At 18.8% G+C, this 16,675-nt stretch overlaps 5 protein-coding genes across 5 annotated transcripts; 1 reads left to right on the top strand and 4 right to left on the bottom strand.

Moving 5' to 3' along the window:
* Positions 1-820: 820 nt before the first annotated feature.
* Positions 821-3,373, top strand: PGSY75_1221900 (putative membrane protein; the record flags this gene model as incomplete). Its single annotated transcript, XM_018786797.1, has 1 exon — positions 821-3,373. The coding sequence occupies one exon, from the start codon at positions 821-823 to the stop codon at positions 3,371-3,373; it is 2,553 nt and encodes an 850-aa protein (XP_018640662.1).
* A 930-nt stretch (positions 3,374-4,303) lies between these two features.
* On the bottom strand, positions 4,304-6,412 carry PGSY75_1221800 (hypothetical protein; the record flags this gene model as incomplete). Its single annotated transcript, XM_018786796.1, has 1 exon — positions 4,304-6,412. The coding sequence occupies one exon, from the start codon at positions 6,410-6,412 to the stop codon at positions 4,304-4,306; it is 2,109 nt and encodes a 702-aa protein (XP_018640661.1).
* A 598-nt stretch (positions 6,413-7,010) lies between these two features.
* PGSY75_1221700 (putative FbpA domain protein) lies at positions 7,011-9,683 on the bottom strand (the record flags this gene model as incomplete). The annotated part of the gene is made up of 2 exons (XM_018786795.1): positions 7,011-7,101; positions 7,210-9,683. The coding sequence occupies 2 exons, from the start codon at positions 9,681-9,683 to the stop codon at positions 7,011-7,013; spliced, it is 2,565 nt and encodes an 854-aa protein (XP_018640660.1).
* Positions 9,684-10,235: 552 nt separating this feature from the next.
* PGSY75_1221600 (hypothetical protein) lies at positions 10,236-11,528 on the bottom strand (the record flags this gene model as incomplete). Its single annotated transcript, XM_018786794.1, has 1 exon — positions 10,236-11,528. The coding sequence occupies one exon, from the start codon at positions 11,526-11,528 to the stop codon at positions 10,236-10,238; it is 1,293 nt and encodes a 430-aa protein (XP_018640659.1).
* A 936-nt stretch (positions 11,529-12,464) lies between these two features.
* Positions 12,465-14,969, bottom strand: PGSY75_1221500 (hypothetical protein; the record flags this gene model as incomplete). The annotated part of the gene is made up of 1 exon (XM_018786793.1): positions 12,465-14,969. One exon carries the CDS (start codon positions 14,967-14,969, stop codon positions 12,465-12,467), a length of 2,505 nt encoding a protein of 834 aa, XP_018640658.1.
* Positions 14,970-16,675: the final 1,706 nt, after the last annotated feature.

The following is a 16,675-nucleotide window of genomic DNA, read 5'->3' as shown; positions in this document are numbered from 1 at the left end:
ATTTATTATTCAAAAAAAAAAGTACATTAATATATTCTAAGGGTCAAGAAATCAAAAAAAAAAAAAAAAAAAAAAAAAAAAAAAAACAAAAAAAAAAAAAAAAACCAAAAAAAAAAAAAAATATTATTAATATATATATTATATAATTACTAATTTTATTTTTGATAAAGCATAATATTTCTAATAGAAAAAAAATTATGTATTTATATATTAAATAATTCATAATGTATGAATATTTTAGTATATATTAATATTTAACTTTTTTTTATATTTCCTTACAAAAATAAAATAAAATAAAATAAAATTGAATAAAATTGAATAAAATACATTTTAATTCAGCATAACATAGATAATATATATATATATTCCTTATAAAATATAGAATTAAAGTAATATATTAAAATAATGATGTTGTAATTATTTTTTATGTTCCAGATATATATATGTATGTATATATATACATATAATATTTAGTTACCATTGAAAATAATGATTATATATGAAAATATATTTATTTATATATATTAAACAAAGAATTAAGCACAACCAAGTATTTTTATAAAGATATATAAAAAGAAAAACATTACGTATATTATTACTAAGGAAAGAACAAACAAAAAGGGAATATAATAAATAAATAAATAAATATATATATATATATATATATTTGTAGGATACAAAAAAGAAGAAAAAAAAATGAATCTCTTGTTTATTTGATTAAAACATATATAAAAGTATTTATTTATATATATATATTTTTTTTTTATCTCTTTCCATATATTTTAATTTTTTTTTTTTTTTTTTTTTTTGTTATTCAAACATGGCACAAGATAGCTCAGATATAATAATGTCCGTAATAATAGATTTTGAAATATACATAACAATATTCATATTATTAGTATTTTTTGCAACTAAGAAAATCAATAAAATAATTGATTCCAATTTTTATAATAATGATAAATTATTTAAGAGATTATCAAAACATTTTTATATAGCAGAAGTGTCTGCATATTTTAGTCCGTTAAGATATATATTTCAAAGTGCTGTATATCATTCATATTATTTTCTAACAATATTTATATTAATATATATTTTTAGATTATATTCTAGTTATAAGAAATGGATGAGACAATATTTTGTATCATATTTTAGTTTCTCAAATTTTTATAGAGAAGATATTAATGAACCAGGAATGGTTCCAGAATATGATGGATTAAATGTTACATTTATTATATCATTTGTGTTTGGAAACTTGGCTTCTTTTTATTTTTATAAATATTTATGTAATATATTTAAAAGAGATAGTAAACGATATATAGATATAAGAAGAACTAATGTATTAAATTACTGTGTACAATTAGCAAAGGACGCTTATAATGAATTTATAAAAAATCAACTTCAAAAAAAAAAAAAAAATGCCAAAAATTCTAAAAACAAAAAAAATAAAAAAATACCCAAATTTAAATTTGAATTAAATGCTAACCCAGATACGTTAATTATTAATAGTGATAATAATCCATATGAGCAAAATGAGAATAATGTAGGTCCTGAAATTAAACTAAAGAAAAAAAATAATATTTTATTTAAAATGCTTAACATTGTTTATATTAATACACATGTATTACATGGAGAAAATACATTATATGAAGAACATCCTTTAAAAAAGAAAAAGGACTTGAAATTTGATATCAAGAAACTTCTTTTAAAATTGGTAAAGATTTTGTGGAATTTTATAATGGCTTTAAGAAGGATACAGGCAACAAAGGATGAAGTCAAAGTGGTTGATACAACGAAGGAAGAGTTTTCAAATCAAAAAAATGATATGAAAAATGGAATGGTTGATATGAAAAATGAAGTGGTTGATATGAAAAACGAAATGGTTGATATGAAAAATGAAGTGGTTGATATGGAAAATGAAACGACTGATAAAGAAAATGGTACAACTGATAAAGAAAATGGTACAACTGATAAGGAGTATGAGATAAATGATGTAAAAGACGAAATGAGTGAATCCATAAATAATATGAATAATATACATAATATAGATAATTTAAATAATTCATACAATACGAATAGTACAACAAATGAGGAACATATCTCACCATCTATTAATATAAATGATATTAAAATAAATAATAATAACGAAACTGATGAAGCAAAACATACACCCCAGGGTAGTACTATTAGTAACATTAGTATGAATGGTAATGAAAAAAATGAAGATAAAATGATTGATAAAGATAATATCTTGATGAGTTCTTCAAATGCAGAAGAATTAAAAAAAAACCAAAATGATATTATTAATAGTAGCACTACTACTAATAATAATAGTAACAATAATAATAGTAACAATAATAACAATAGTAATAATAATAAAGCTGGTGACTTGCAAAATGATGTTGTAAATAAAGAAAATATAACTGCTGAGACAGAATATACTGATATAAATTTATGTGATATAAAATCTAGTCATCATGAAGTATTCGTATGTAATTCACATTATCAATTCAAGAGCATAATTGAAATATTAATGTTAAATTTACCTATATATTTTTTCTTTAAAAATAAATTATATGTTAAAACATCATTCACCATAATGTTATATATTTTAAATTTTATAATATGGAATATTATAACAGTCCTATCTATGATTAAACCATCATTATTAGTTTATTATTATATTATAAATGAACATATTTCTGAAATATTAACTGAAAATATTAATGAGTTTGAAAAAAAAATTATGCTACACTTCTTTTATGGATTTTTTTGTTCTTCTCTTATATATTTAAAATATTATTTTAAAATAGAATTTAAATTAATAAGAATTGAACATATAAATAATATTGATAGAATGATTAATAAATCCTTGAATGAAGCTCATAAATTAAAATTGAAAAAAATCATCAAAAATTATGATAAATTAAAAATTTTCCCATTACTTTTAGATTACCAAAAAAAATGTATATATGTAGAAAAAACGTTATTAAAAAATAATAAAGAAATCGAAGAGTTGAAAAAACAAAGAAAATTAAAAAACGAACAATTGTGTTTAGAAAATATTAATAAAATAGCACAATATTGTGATAAAGAAACAGCTAATGAATTATTAAACAAAATTAAAAATATATTATTAAATGAATTACCTGAACGATTAATTAATAACTTAACTCAAAAATTAACAGATGAAATATATGATAGTATGAAAAAAGAACATATCTCATCAGAATATAAGGAAAATAATAATTCTACATCTTTATCGTCACCTTCATCTTCATTTTCTCCTCTTAAAAAAGGTTTAATACAAAGATTCATTCATGGAAGAAAGGTTAATAAGAATGATGAAGATCTAAATAATAATTCAAAAGATTAAAATAAAATATAAAAAATGAGCAAGTTGATAATTTATTTTGGGAAAATAAATATGTATCTATATGTAAAATTTGAAGAATGCAAATTTTATACATTCATGTATATTTTAAACAAAAAGAAAATATCATACACCAGTTGTGGGAGTACAAAAAAAAAAAAAAAAATAATAAAATATATAACTTAATAATTAAATGAATAATCAAATGATAGACATTATTTATAACAAAAAAAAAAAAAATAAATAAATAAAACCAAAAATTAATGAAAAAAATAAAAGTATATATTATATATATTAATATATATTTTTTTTTTTGTATGTTTTAGGTATATAATGATAAATTAATATATTATTATATGCATCTACATTAATATATACAATTAATATTATAGACAATTCCTTGTATATATATCATTCGGTCTTATATATATATATATTATATATATATATATATTTTTTTTTTTTTTTTGTTAAGTAACTTAAATTCACTTTGTTTATGTTATTTGTTCGTATTAATATAAATTTTCCGAATATTTAACAATAAAAGTATATGTACAATATAAACATTGTGCATATATAATTATATATATATTTTTATTATTTTTTAATGTTTTTTTGAAATTTTATTATTTTTGTTATTGATTTATAAATTTTGATTTATATTTTTTTTTTAATTATAGTTACACATTAATTTAATACATTATTTATATTTATTTTGTTTTTGGACTATTCCATTATAATTATAATGTTTTAATAATAATCAATTCATTTAAAAAACTTTCTACTAATTTAATAATTTTTTTTTTAAAATAAATTATACTAACATATAAATATAAATATATATATATATATATATATATGTGTGTATTTATTTTTGTTTGTATTTATTTATTCATTCATTCACTAATTTGTTGATTTAGTCATATTTATTTTTTAAAATGGATGTCTGTTCCATGATTGTTTTGTATTTTTGGATCTTAGAAATTTGAAAGGATTTTTTTCAGGTACATATTTATATTTATAATTTTCATACAATTCTGAATGTGTATAATTTGATGGTAATAACTCATCCTTATCATCGGTAACAGCTGATTGTTTTTTTAGCCAGTTATCGAAAATATGTACTCCTTCATCCCAATCATATTTATATTTGAATTGTTGATTTTTATTTTTTTTATTTTTATATTTATTATTAATTGAATAAAATTTTTTGAAATCTTCTTCAAAGTCGTAATTATCATCATATATTCCTACACCTATGTATATATTTCCAGCTGGTCCAAGAATAACATAATCTTTATTATTTTCAATGTTTTTTAAATTTTCTTTTGTTTTTAATAGACATTTACATAAATTTGATGAGGATATAACATAATCAGCTGATTCTTTATAGAATGCTTTAGTGTGAATATAATTATATTCACTAAATGCGAATAAGAATATTTTGACTGGTAGATAGGAACCTGGTTTCATCATTAATTTTAAAGAACAGTAACCATCCATGGAATTATTCATACCATCAGGATAATACCATAATTGTAAATGATCAAAACCTCCTAAATTAAATATTGGAGACTTAATTGGTTGACCTAATCTTTTAGTATATTGTTTAGATAATAAAGGTACAAAATTGATAGGCCATATAAAATTCATACCTACTGATATATTTGCAGGATATGTTTCAGCAGATCCTATAAATTGAACATCAAAATAATTATTTTGTACTTTTTCTAAACCACCATAACCTGTATTATTATGACTTCTTTGATAATAATTATTAGAATAATAATTTTCTTCTAATTTTTCTTGATCAATTGAATCTATTAAATCTTTAACTGTATCATCATAATATTTCCAATTTCCCCTTTTAATATCATTACTTATATTATTTACATTCCATCTTCTTTTCTGTTTTATTCCACTATCTTTTTTTTTCTGTTCTTCTCTTTTACGTCCAGTTCTTAAATGTACATTAGATGGATTTAAATAACTAGGAACAGAGGAATCAAATTCACTTTTTTCATTTATTTCATTTATATTTTCTCCATGATTTATATAAGCATATCCTGGATAATTCCTATCATATAATATTTTACCTATACTTGAATCCATATAATAATGTGTTCCTACTTTTTTATATCTTTCTATTTTTCCTTCTTTTGTTAACTCATCACTTTTTTTTACTTCTTCATTTTTATCCATTTCTCTCTTTTTTTTTTTTTCCTCATTAGATACATTTAATATATATTCTATATCTTTTTCAAACTTATTTAGTTCTTCGTTTGTATTAGAATTATTCGCTTTCTTTATATTTTTATCATGTTTTTCATTTTTCTTTGTCTGATTAGCATCAGGATTTCCCATTTTTTCACCCATACTAGATTTAATATATTCATTATAATCATCATTTGTGAAGGGAGTAGATATTTCTGGTTTTATTTTAACTTTCCTAGTATCAGCAAAACCTTCTAACTTTTCTCCTTCAATCATTAGAAGAGGTAATCCTTCATATAGTGTAATATCTTTTACATCTTCAATTTTTTTTTCATTTATTTCTTCATCTTTTGATTCTTCACTTTTTTTATATTCCATTAATTTCATATGTAATTCAGGTGCTATTTCTTCTAAATTTTCGACATTTTCTAATTCTAGGCAATCATCACCATCATCAACATTTTTCGTTTTTTCTTTAGCATCTTCGTTTAATAAATCTTTAAATTGTTTAGGGTTAAAAAAATTGCTTTGTGTAGCATATAAAATATTTACTTTATCATTTCTATTCTTTTTATTATTTAAAAAATATTCTTTATTTTTTTTTTTTTTATAATTCTGTTTTTTTTCATTTGTATTGTTTATTATGAACAATTTTATGATAGTATGCCCATTATTCCTTTTATGGAAAATACTATGAATTTTCTTCTTTTTTTTGTTTGACAAATTATTTATGGGGTAAAAAACATTCCTTTTATTCTTTAACAAACAAAGGTTATTTTTCATAAGGACCAAAAACAAAACATTTAACAGGAAAAATCCAAGGATCATTATTATAAAGTAATATATATATATTATATATATGTAAAATAGCTATTCCATTTTTTTTATGTTTTTTTTTTTTTGTATATACTTTAATTATCAAGGGATAAATTAGAATAAAAAAAATAAAAATTTCATAAGGGTGTATATTTTTTTTTTTTTTTTTTTTTAATTAATTATCTTTTAGGGGTATATAACAGAAAAAAAAAAAAAAAAAAAAAAAAAAAAAAAAAAACAGAAAACCTGTGTATTTATTAAAGTGTATATAAAAATATATTATATAATATAAATATGTTATACTTTTAAATTATATATTATATAATTTTTTTATGTAATATCTATTCCTTCATATGAGATATATGGTGATAATCATGAAAATATATTTATATTTAATTTTATACAAAAAATTAGATTCTTCAAATGAAAAAGAAGAATAAATAAAAATCTTTTAAACATTAAAAAAAAAAAAAAAAAATTAAAAAAAAATATAATAAACATATATGTACACATACACATATATATATATATAATATATATTTTCTTTTTTTTTATATTTATAACAAAAAATATATTAAAAACGGTATAATTGAAATTATTTGGTAAAGAGTTACTTTTTTTTTTTTTTTTTTTTTTTGCATATTTCTATTTCTTTATTCCTTTCATTAAGATCTTTTATAATATTTGCAACTTTATTAGGCCTAAAGAAGAAAAAATAAAATATAACATATGAAAAATTATTATATATTATAATATATTAATATATATATTTTTTTTTTTTTTTTTTTTTTTTTTTTTTTTTTTTTTACCTTCCGTATATTAATTTATATTTTAATACTTCGACTGCGCCTTCATTCAAGGTATTGTCTTTTAATACGTATTTTCCTAAAGTAAAGCAGACGAGTGTTTTTTCCATTTTTCTGGCTTTAGAAAAATATGCAGCCATATTTGCAGCATATTTAATATCATCATCAATAATTATATCAGCTAAGTTTGTATCTGCTGTAATAATTTTATCTTTAATTTTTTTATTTCTTAGAATAACATGACCTCCTGGATATTCATGTACATGAAACCATAAATCATTGAACTTGAGAATTTGCGTTGAAATTTTTTCATTTTGTTTACTATTTTTCCCTATGATTAGAAAAGGAGAAGATAAATCTGTTTCGTTAATTTTAATTAATAATGAACCTTTATAGATATTTTGAGGTGTTCTTATTGTATTTGGTTGAGTATTTATAATTTTTTTCATTAAGGTTTCTTCTTTTTTTTTATCTTCTTCTTGTTTTTTCACAAATTTTTTTCGATTATCTTCTAATGAATTATATCTTAATTCATTTTCAATTAATTTTAAAGCATCATAAGTTTTTTTATCTAACCAGTCATTCATTTTTGAGATTGTATGATTAAACACAGTTAACTTATTAATATTTTCGTGTAATAAATATGCCTTTTCACATATTTCTCTGTCATTTTTATATTGTAAAAGCATATCTTCATATTGTGGTAACTTTTTTTTTAAAAAATCTTTACAATATTTTAAGGTAGTATAAAATTCATTTACAGAGAAATAATTACAATAATAATAGTATACTAATTCTATTGTTGTTTCGAAATGAATATGTTTATTATCATTATCTAATAATTTTATATTCTTTTTATCATTTCTTATTTGATTAGTATCAATGTTATTTTTTGTAATATTATTATTACATTTAGTATATTCTTCTTGTTGGTTATACATATGGGTATAATCTAAACTATTACAATTACCACCCTTATTAATATTATTATTATTATTAATATTATCAATATTATCAATATTATTATCATCTTCATTTGTATTGCCTTGGTCACCACCCTTCACAGAATTAAACTGCACTCCTGGAATATTACTAACAATAGTGTAATTTTTTTTTTTTTTTGATTTTACAAAATTAAGAACCGATGGTATATTTAATTTATAATCATAATGAGGGTAGAATATAAGTTCATCCGTCTTTTCTTTTAAATTTAAAAAACGCAACCATTTAATATAAGCTTTATTAAAGAAATCCAACAAGGTACCCTTGTCCATTTCTTCAAATTTGATATGAGTTGGTATATTTAAATAATCACAAAATTTTAATAACATATTATAACTTACCCCTTCATACATATCCATTAAGGATGAAATAAAATTTTGTTCTTTTCTAGATTTAAATAGATTTGAAAATGTTGAAAAAAATTCATAATGATCTGGTATTAATTTACATTCATTATTTTGTGGAAATATATATTTATGTCCTTCTTTATAAGATTTATCTATTGTTTTTTCTGTTACATAATTGTGTGGTGAAATTAAAATTTCATTAGTACTTTTATTAATTAGAAAAGAAATACAAGAATTATTATGTAGGTCAAATAATAAAGTAACTTTTCTAGCACTATATTGATTATTTAAAATATCTTCTATATCTATATCTTCTTGACTTTTACGTTTTAATATTAAATCAATACATAATATTTTAACAAAACTTTTTTTCATATATACATTGGATATAATAGAATATTTAATAACGGGATTTAATTTTTGAGCATAGTCATCTTCAATAAATCTATTAAATAATTTTTTTATTTTTAACCCTAAAGAAATGACTGGATTTGCATTATCATAACATATATACAGATAATATTCTTTATCTCTTTTTGATAAATGTAATACTATAGTTTTGTCATCTGCTTGTGTTATATGTTCAACAATTGAATCTGACAACAAGCTATTCAATTCTATTGATAATAAATGTAATGTAGTATAATCAAGTGGTTGTAATTTATGAACATTTTCGTTTTTATTCGTTTTTATTTTATTATTAAAACAATTCTTAGAATTTTTTATTTCATCAGCTTTACGTTCTAATATATTTATATATGTCTCATCCTTTTTATCATATTTTGTGTATCGATAAGTTGTTTCGTCATTTTCACCATATAACTTTTGTATTTTGCTGCTATTAGTATAGCATCCTTTAGAGAAAAAAGAATAGTCCTTTCTTTTCTTCTTTTTTTCTTTTTTAATAACATTATAATAATTATTATATGTATCAGGAATACGATAGGTATTATAAGATAAAAAACATAAATTAAAATTAGGCTGTAATCGAATTCTCCTACAAAAGAGGAACCATTTATTATTCATTACACATGAGCAAATTATTAAATATATTGAAAAGGAAAGAATCAGTTTTTTAATTCTCACAAACATTAAAATTATAAGGTCACAAAAAAATAAAATAAACATAAAATAAAATTAAATATACATATATATATATATATTATTTATATAATCTTTTCCATTTATGACTTAAAAAAAAAATAATTTATTACTTATTTATTTTATATAATTATTTGAAATGAACATTTGGAAAATCACATATTCCATTTTATTATAAAAAGTAAAATGTATAATATTAATTAGGAAAAATAGATGTAAGCATAAATATATGTATATGTATATGTATATATATATAATATATTATTTTTTTTTTTTTTTATATACTTAGATTCACCTATAAAAAATTGAAAATATATTATATATATTATATATATATTTATGTACAATGTTGAAATTTTATGGTGATATATGAAGTATATATAAATATTCAAAAAATAAATTATGACATATATGAAAAATATATATATATATATATATATATATATTATAAAATAATATATACATAATTGTGCGCTGTATTATATATATACATATAATTAATATGAAAATATCCTGAATTAGAAATTAAAATATAAAATATATAAATATATATATATTAATATTGTTTAGGTTCCTTTGTTATAAGAGTATTTTATATTTTTGTTCAATTGGCACGCCATGCACAACACATTTACCATCATATGATAGAGATGAAAAAACCCAAGCATCTGTTTTGCTCCAACATCCTTTATATACTGAATCTTCATGATCAGTATATGTTTTTATTAATTCATAATTAACATTGTCATTTTGAAAATTAGATGTTGGTAATGATATTTTATGTAATTTCAACATATGATCAGTACTTGTTGATAATAATAATTCATCATGAAAATGATTAAAATGTATAGATGTAATCCAATGAGAATGTATATTAGTTGTAAAAAAAGAATCTTTTAAAAATCTTAAATCCCATAATTTTATATATCCATCATTAGATGATGTTAAAAGTATATTAGGTATATTTGAATTAAAATCAATTGATGATAAATCTGCTTTATGATTAGTATAAGTTGAAAAAATATTCATGTTACTTCTTATATCATATCCATATATTTTTATATTACTCATAACCGTTAAAATATTTTCATGGTGTGGATCAAATATTCCATCTATTAATTCATAATTAACATTTTTTGAAACCATAAAATTTATATCATTTTTTGACCTATCAAATATACTATAATTATTTTTATCTATAATGCATATTTTGTTGTATTCCTTGTTAAAATCATTTACGACTATCTTGTTAATGTATTTATAATCTTCATTATTACCTTTTTTCAATTCCAATACTTTTGTTAATTTTTTTTTTTTTTTTTTTGTATAGTTCTTTTGGTTCTTATAATTAGTCATTTTATCAATATTATTATAATGATTATTATGATTATTATTATTATTATCAATATTGTTATTATCATTATTGTTATTATTATTATTATCATTATTATTATCATCATCTAAATTATCTATGTCCCCCATCCATAATGAACACACATCATTCCTGTAATCATATTCATTACATTCATTATAATTCATATCATTATTATTCATCTTTTGTTCATTACATTTTTCATACCCTGCTGTACAAAAAATTATTTTTTTTTTTTGGTCTTCATTTTCATACATATCTAAACATACCAAATGTTCTGATTCTCCCTCATAGTGATATGTTTCAATATTTCTGACAGATAAAAACTGATCATTGTATTCAATCAAATGTATTTCATTTTCACAACTAGGGTTATTAGTACCTAATAAAAAGTAATGTAAATTATATGGTTCTTTTAATAAACTCCCATTTACATTACTTAAACATTTGGACTTGTATGGTAAATAATACGTGTTCTTAGAAAATCTTTTAGTATACATTATCTTACAAAAATAATATATAAAAATAATATATACAAATATATATTATATATATATATACTATATCTTTTTACCAGAAAAAATATATTTTATATAAATAATTATATGTATATTTTAAAACATTTTATTTATTATAACAATATGTTTAATATGTTTACCATTTATATGTGTATTAATTCATATAAAAAAATATTTACAATAGTATATAATAAGAATAATAAAATGAAATAAAATACATGAAGTATTTGAAATTATGGTAACACATTTAAAAATTGGATATATATATATATATATATATATATAATAAGTTTATAAAAAATATTTTTAAACATATAATGCAGTTCAAAAAAAAAAAAAAAAAAAAAAAAAAAAAAAAATTAAAAAAATTAAAGAAATAAAAAATTAAAGTTTATATATAACCTACTATCCAATAAATTTATATATGCGTGTGTATGTTATGTAGGTTTTAATATTCCTTTATATATTAATGTTTCCTAATTTATTTTATTTATTATTTTATTATTTATTTTTTTTTTTTTGTTGTTCAAACCCTAGATGGAGCATAAGATTGTTTTTATTTGGTTTTTAAAAAAGATGTCATACAAAAAAGATATTTTATAAATGAAATATATAATATTTGTTAATTTATTTATTTTTATTTTTTTTCATATATACAATCTTTTTGATAAGTTAAAAGAAGGTACATATATATATATATATATATATATATATATTTAAATACATATATATTTTTTATATTCTTTTTAAGAATGAAACATGTTGAAATAAAAATAGAGTATAGAAATACTATATGGAGAATGACAACGGATCATACAAATATTATATATATATATATATATGTATTCATTTAAATAAGGTTTATCCATATATATTTTTTTTTTTTCTTTTTATAATTTTCTTTGTATGAATATTCCGTTATTTTTTATACATTTCATTCCATTTTTTCTTTAGATCATTAAGATCATTTACAGTTTGATTATTTTTTGACAATAAGTTTTTTATTTTATTTTTTTTGTGTTTCCTTTTTTCATGATTTCTTCCCATTGTACTATTATGATGAGAATCTTGTTGTTGATTTATATAATCTCTTATAAATTCTGTCTCCATTTGTTCAGCTGATTTTATTAAATTCTCTTTTTCAGAATTTATGATTGGTGGTTTGTTTGAGGTCATGAGATCTATCAAGCTTTTGGTTTTCTGGTTATTATTATAAATCTGATTTGATGAATGTATTAAATGATCTGATAATTGTGTGTTATTTGAAATGTCTGATGTATGTGATATATTTGATGTGTTTTCTGTTTGTTCATTTATTTCATCATTTGAATAATTTTCAAACACTTGATAGTTATTCATTTTTTGATTGGTTTCATTTTGTTTGTCTATTAATGATGAAAGTTGTTGACTAAATATTTCGTTGTTTAGTGATACATTTTGTAATATATTACTATTTACATTTTTATGATCAAGAAATATTTTTTGATACAATTTTAAAGTATCTTCTTTTTTCTTTATATCTTCATTTATTATATATCCATCAGAAGTATGTAATGTATTCTTTGGATTTGGTATATTAAAAATTTCACTATTACTATTATTATTATTATTATCTTCATATTGATCATTTAAAATATCGTTTTGTTTAAATATTGAAAAAATATTTTCATCATCAAAAACATCAACATCTTTTTCTTCATTATTAATAATTTTATTTTTATTATCATGATTCTTTATTTTCTCATCATCTTCTAGTTTAGAAATTTTTTCTTTTAATGATTTAACAAAATCATTTAATTCGTTTTTAGTCTTGGATGTTTTATTTACCAACATAGTTGTATCATCATTATTTTTGTTAACTGAATCATTTAAATTTTTTAGAGCATGTTCATAATGTGAACAAATTAATAAACATTCATTTTTTGTAAAATTTGGTAGATAAAGATTCATATATTTATTAATAAGAGAAAACATTTTAACATTAAATATTTTTAAGTTAGCATAAGAACTTAATATGATTGATAACCCTTGTTTTGTGAACATATTCATATGTTGAAAAATTTGTATTGACAATATATAAAATAACATTTCTGATTTTATAAGTAATTTAGAATAACTATAACAAATAAGACTTAAACTTTGTGTAGATAATTGTATTTTTTGTTTAATAATATAAGATGATAAAAGTATAAAGAAGGGTATATTTCTAATTTTTAATTTAGCTAATGAATAACAAATTGTTGATAATGCCTGTTCATTTAGTTGTTTATTTTCTATTCGATTGGATATTACTTTAATAAACATATTTATAAATTCTGGTTTATCAATATTGAAAATATAAGAAGAATATATTAATTGTGAGAAATGTTGGTTATCTAAAGAAATATAATTATTTTCATCAGAAAAATATTCAATAATAAAAGGAAATAAATCTTTATCATAATATTTAACTTTAGATAAAGAATGTGCAACAGTACATAACAAAAATGAATTGGTATGAACATTCAGGCACTTTTCTTCATATATCTTATATTTTATAACTTCACATAAATGTGTATATATATTATTATTATTATCATTATTATTGTCATTATTATTGTCATTATTATTGTCATTATTATTGTCATGTATATATGCATTATTTTTATTTTTTATTTTTACAATATGTTCTTTACACAATGCATTAGTTATTAAAACAATCTCTAAGAAATTAAACTCTTTGTCCAATTTTTTTACGGCTTGGATACATTTTTTCCATAAAATATATTTATTATCATTTTTATAATTTAATTTAGAAAATGAATTTATTATATTTGTTAAGGATTTGGTATCAAATTCATCAATCCTTTCTATTATTTCATCTATCATATCATCAATAATTATTTGGTCTCTTATTTGTAGTTTATAAAAAGCACTTATTACACTAGATATATGACTTGGTTGGAAATGGGGAATTTTATGTGGTATTTCTTCACATATTCTATTGATTAAATTTTTATCTTTATAATTAAAATGAGAATATGCATTTAATATTAAGGAGATATCCTGGGGTACCCCTTTATGTAATTTACTTGGTATATGTTTAGAAAATGTTTCCAATAATTTTTCATTTCGATAATTAAATTTCCTCATAGTATTTAATATTAACGACATTTCTTTTGTACTCATACTATTAGCTATTACACTTGCTCTTTCAGCATATCGTTCTAATAATTCTTCATCATTTATATTAAAATAATATAAACGATTACATAACATAGCTAGCTTTTTCCCTTTACACGATTCAGGTAAATATAATTCACCTTTACATAAATTATCAAAATGCATTTGTTCTTCATATTTATAAGGATTCCTTATTTTCTTTTCAATATCTAGGGGCTTCTTTCTTGGTTGCTCTTTTAGCCCTCTTCTCTTATTTTTCATATATCTTATATGTATATCATATAAGGGCTTCGTTCTATATAATATAATATCATTCTTACTTTGGATCAGATTTTTAATATTGTTCCATATCATGACTTTACATTTTTTTTTCCGCAATATTTTATCATATATATTGATATGTATATATATATATATATATATATATTTTATTTTTTTTTCTGACTATGGAAAATTTGTTTAATAAATTAAATATTTAAACCCTATCATTTATAATATATAAATATATACATTTAATTGTATACAAAAAATGGAAAAAGTTATTTTAATTTTTTCATGTATATGTATTATTTATATTATTATGTGTGTTTTAAAAAAATGATATATAAATAAATATATATATATATATATATATATAATATATGTATATATATAGTTATAGGATCTAATTATATATTAATATGGATTTTATTTTTATTTTATTATTTATTAATTTTATTTTATATAGCATAAATGACGCTGCAAATTAAAAGTTCAACATTCAATAATGAAAAAAAAAAAAAGAAAAAAAAAAAGAAAAAAATTAAATTAATAGAATTATTCATTATTACTTTGACGTTAAATATATTTTTATAATATATGAATATATATATTTTCTTGATTTATTTATTTTTTTTTTTATTCAAAAGAGATAGATTTATTAGAAAATAACCTTATTATGAATATTATTTGTAATATATTTTTTACTTCTTTTTACACATTTTATTTATCATTATTAATTTTATGTATATTAGGATTCTGAAATGTGTTATTAATGCATAATAAAACACTATAATTTTTAATAGCATTTTGAAATATACAGTGTGTATAGTATGCCCATATATGATGGTAAAGTTAATATGTAACATATATATATTTAATATGATGATATAAAAATTATAAAGAAAATGAAAAAATGTGAGTTAAACGTTTGAATTATTAATACACCATTATTTTACTTTGACAATACTTCATATGAAAGGGTTAATATATATGAAGCCATATATATTTGAAGAACAGAAGAAAAAATGTAACATAACATCATAAATGTATTATTATTTATATATTCCTATTTTATGTTTTATTAAAATAATATTTTTTCTACTTTCATGTTTATTGTGTTACCTATATAAATTATACACACAAATATAAATATATAAATATATATATATATAACAAAATAAAATAAAATAATAAAAAAACAATTCTGAGAAATGAATTACATAAAAAATGATTAAAAAAAAAAAAAAAAAAAAAAAAAAAAAAAAAAAAAAATTTTTTAAAAATTTTAAATAAAAACATAACATCATAAATGTATTATTATTTATATATTCCTATTTTATGTTTTATTAAAATAATATTTTTTCTCCTTTCATGTTTATTGTGTTACCTATATAAATTATACACACAAATATAAATATATAAATATATAAATATATAAATAAATATATATATATAAAACAAAATAAAATAAAATAATAAAAAAACAATTCTGAGAAATGAATTACATAAAAAATGATCAAAAAAAAAAAAAAAAAAAAAAAAAAAAAAAAAAAATAAAAATTTTTTAAATAATTATTATAAAATTTTTTTTTTTTTTTTTTTTTTTTTTTTTTTTTTTTTTTTTTTTTTTTTTAAAATTTATTTTTATTTTTAAAATTTTTTTTTTTTTTTAAAAAAAAAAAATATTTTTTTTTTTTTTAAAATAA

The sequence above is a fragment of the Plasmodium gaboni genome, chromosome 12, assembly GCF_001602025.1.
Source record: "Plasmodium gaboni strain SY75 chromosome 12, whole genome shotgun sequence".
Lineage (NCBI taxonomy): Eukaryota > Apicomplexa > Aconoidasida > Haemosporida > Plasmodiidae > Plasmodium > Plasmodium gaboni.
Note: the sequence above shows the minus strand (reverse complement) of the source record. Positions and strands in the feature narration are given on the sequence as shown.